This window comes from Glycine soja, chromosome 6, assembly GCF_004193775.1.
Source record: "Glycine soja cultivar W05 chromosome 6, ASM419377v2, whole genome shotgun sequence".
NCBI lineage: Eukaryota > Viridiplantae > Streptophyta > Magnoliopsida > Fabales > Fabaceae > Glycine > Glycine soja.
In genome coordinates this window covers 34,456,842-34,460,779 of record NC_041007.1, presented here as the reverse complement: position 1 = coordinate 34,460,779, position 3,938 = coordinate 34,456,842, and the positions used below count along the sequence as shown (strand labels likewise).

The 3,938-nt window shown below is 29.7% G+C and overlaps 1 protein-coding gene across 1 annotated transcript; it reads left to right on the top strand.

Moving 5' to 3' along the window:
- The first annotated feature begins 1,802 nt into the window (after window positions 1-1,802).
- On the top strand, window positions 1,803-3,466 carry LOC114416818 (UDP-glycosyltransferase 79B3-like). The gene has a single exon (XM_028381843.1). It carries the CDS (start codon window positions 1,870-1,872, stop codon window positions 3,256-3,258), a length of 1,389 nt encoding a protein of 462 aa, XP_028237644.1. The 5' UTR covers window positions 1,803-1,869; the 3' UTR covers window positions 3,259-3,466.
- Window positions 3,467-3,938: the final 472 nt, after the last annotated feature.

Genomic DNA, 3,938 nt, shown 5'->3' with positions numbered 1-3,938 from the left:
AATTGTGATACTTAAAGAATCAATTTTTTTAACACTTAAAATGTCAAACGACACCTAACGAGAAAGAAACAAATATATAAATATTGGAATTATATAGGTGTTAATGTATGATGGGAAGAGAAAAAATAAAGGATAGAAAAAAAAAATAATAGGGGTTAATTAAGTGTTTGAAAGAAATAAGTGTTCAAAATCATTAATTGTATTATATACATGAATGAATTTGTTAAAGAATTTCGGAGAGAGTGACATGGCCTCCCAAAACTAACACTAAATTTGTTTCACTAATAATTTTTTTAGTTTCAAAAATATTTTTTCTTGGAAATATAACATGATAATGTTTTTTTTTTTTAGTATATATGAACTTTACTTATGAAGAGGTATTTTTATCCTATAGGAATAATTTTCCCTCCATTTTCTTTGTCAAGACTAAATATTGGTATAGTATATGTCTTTCTCAAGAATAAAATATATACATGGGATTAGTTTTTTTATAATCTCATAATAAATGTGGGATAATTTTTCAACCCTATATTCCCAAAAATAACAAAATAGTCCGTGAAACAAAACGCTCAAAACTCTTATGATTGGTTGGAATCTAACGAACCAAAATTGTACAATTACTATACTTGAAAGAGTAAAAAGGTAATTAAACTAAACTAAAAATGCAAGAACTGAAGTAAGTCGTGAGATAGAAAAGACTAATATTATCCTAAAATTCAAATTTAAATTAATACTTAATCATTTTTATAAGATTTAATTTATAATGTCTCATGTATTAATTATTTTTTAATAAAAGAATCCTAATTATGAATATCTTTTTAGTTCAAAAAATAAAAAATATAATATATTAATGACTTAAGGAATGCTTGTTTCACGAATAATTTGTTTAGTCCAAAAAATATGTTTTTCTTGAATATAACATGAGAATGTTATATTTTAATATTAAAAAAATATGTTTGATTAACTACTTGAATTAGTCGACCGAGAAATTATATGTTTCTCCAAAATAAAATATACACATAATTAATTTTTTTATGATTTCATAAGAAACTTGGGATAATTTTCTTGTATTCCCAGAGATAACAAATATATTCCGTGAAGCAAATGTTCCTTTAGGTTACTTGAAGTCTAACTTTGTCTGGTATAAAGAATATTTAAGAAATCTTACTAACATATATAGCCAATAAAAATTAAAACAATATATCAATAGTGAGAGATATTAGAAATTAAAACTAATAATATTTGAAAAAAAGAATAAAATTATGTCTCATTAATATTAGAAGTAATTTAAAAAAATATTATAGAAAAATACTACTAACAAAACCAATTAATTTTTTTAATTTGATAAATTAGTTAGTTGGATCTTATAAAAAGAATTACTTCATCCTTCCTATAATAATAGTTGAGTAAGAAGAAAAAAATTATTTCATAATAATTGTCTTTTTAACTTTTAAATGTAACATTAATTATATTTTAGTACAACAATTATAATTATAATTGCAATTATGAGGAAGTAGAAATTAAGATTATGTCTATATATATCTTATGTAAAAAAAATTCATTAACCTTTTTATCTTTTATAGACAGAAAGAATCAACCTTTTTATCTCAGAAAAAACGAAAATAAAATTTTTTATAATTTGAATATTAATGAATAACAAAGATAGTGTTTTTTTTAATAATGCAAAGATAGTGTTTTTGATATGGTATTTAGCAAGAGCATCGTATCCGTCTTTTCTATTAGAAATTCAAAGTGTATAAATAATGTGATGGTTCTGACCTAATAATTTTTCCTATAAAAACAATTGGAATTCCATATCATGAGTCATGACCAACAAAGGAATCAAACCTTAATAAAAAGTCCCCCAAAATGGCTCCAACAAGAAACCACCTTCTTCACATTGCCATGTTCCCATGGTTTGCAACAGGTCACATGACTCCATTCCTCCACCTTTCAAACGAGTTAGCCAAAAGGGGTCACAAAATCACGTTCTTGCTACCTAAAAAAGCCAAACTACAACTCCAACACCTCAACAACCATCCTCACCTCATCACATTCCATACCCTCACAATTCCTCATGTAAAAGGCCTTCCTCATGGCACCGAAACAGCCTCAGAGATCCCCATTTCCTTGAACCATTTACTAGTCATAGCCATGGACAAAACCCGTGACCAAGTGGAGCACACACTTAGTGCAACAAACCCTGATTTTGTGCTCTATGATAACGCTTATTGGGTGCCCCAGATAGCAAAAAAGCTGGGCATCAAAACCATTTGTTACAATGTGGTTTGTGCAGCAAGTTTGGCTATAGTTCTTGTGCCTGCAAGGAATGTTCCCAAGGACAGGCCAATTACTGTGGAGGAACTAAGCCAACCACCAGAAGGGTACCCTTCATCCAAAGTAGTTCTTACTGGCCTTGAAGCAGAGTCATTGATGTTTATTTCAGTACCCTTTGGTGAAGACAACATAACATTCTATGATCGCATAACTAGTGCCTTGAGAGAAAGTGATGCTATAGCCATTAGAACAAGTAGGGAAATTGAGGGTAACTTTTGTGACTACATTGCATCACAGTTTGGAAAAAAAGTGCTTTTGACTGGGCCAGTGTTGCCAGAGGAGGCTGAGGGGAAGTTAGAAGAAAATTGGGCCAATTGGCTTGATGCGTTTGCGAATGAGTCTATTGTGTATTGTGCATTTGGGTCTCAAATCAATTTGGAGAAAGATCAATTTCAAGAGCTTTTGCTTGGGTTTGAGCTTTCAGGGTTACCCTTTTTGGTTGCTCTCAAAACTCCTAGAGGGTGTGAGAGTGTGGAAGAGGCACTGCCTGAGGGGTTTGAAGAGAGGGTGAAGGGGAGAGGGGTGGTTTCAAGGGGGTGGGTTCAGCAATTGTTGATCTTGAAGCACCCTTCTGTGGGGTGCTTTGTGAACCATTGTGGGTTTGGGTCTATGTGGGAGTCTTTGATGAGTGACAAGCAGATAGTGTTGGTTCCACAGTTGGGGGACCAAGTTTTGAACACCAAGTTGCTTGTTGAGGAACTTGGAGTGGCTGTTGAGGTGGAGAGAGGGGGAAATGGGTGGGTCTCCAAAGAGAGTTTGAGCAAAGCCATTAAGTTAGTGATGGATGGAGACAGTGAGGTTGGTGCTAGAGTGAAGAAGAATCACATGGAGTGGAAGAAAACTGGGGGCAGTCCTAATTTAATGAATGGTTACATGGATAGGTTTGTCCAAAATCTTCAAGATTTTCCTCTCCATGGGTGATTGAAGGATTTTTTTCAGAGGGATGGAATTCATCGTTTGCCCACCAAATGAAAATGAAATTGTTTAGAAAATAAGTTAAGAGATAAAATATCTAGAGTTTAATGCTCAGTCTACTTTATGAATGGTGCAGTTTGACTCTTATTTAGTAGTTGAATTCAGTAGTTCATGTGATACTTTATATTTAAATATATTTTTTATTTTTAATAAATATTTAATGTTATGTTTGTTTTTTTAATAAAAAAATTTTGTCATGAATTTTTAATAAAATAATAATTTTATTTTTGGTCTTTAACACTTATTTTTAACCTCTAATAAATTATTATTTTTTTATTTTATGATAAAATTTTCCATTTTTTATTAATAAATATTAAAACAAAATTTTCTAATTTATTAGAAAGTAAATAAAAAATACTCTAATTTATCAAGAACTAAAACAAAATATCAAGGATAAAAAATAAAAGTATTATTTTATTAAAGACTCAATACAATGTAAAAATTTATTAGGGAACAAACATAAAAATCAAATATTTATTAGGAATTAAAAATATATTTAAGCCTTAGAAATAAAGGAGAGTATTGCAATATTGATTCATTAAATTTGTAATTTTTTAACAAAAAGTTTGTCCTTTTATTTAAAAGATAATTATTTTTTGGTTAAATGATTATTTATACCTTTTATC

Excerpts from the sequence above, each read along its gene's own strand:
- LOC114416818 (XM_028381843.1), top strand. The coding sequence starts at position 1,870 with ATGGCTCCAACAAGAAACCACCTTCTTCACATTGCCATGTTCCCATGG.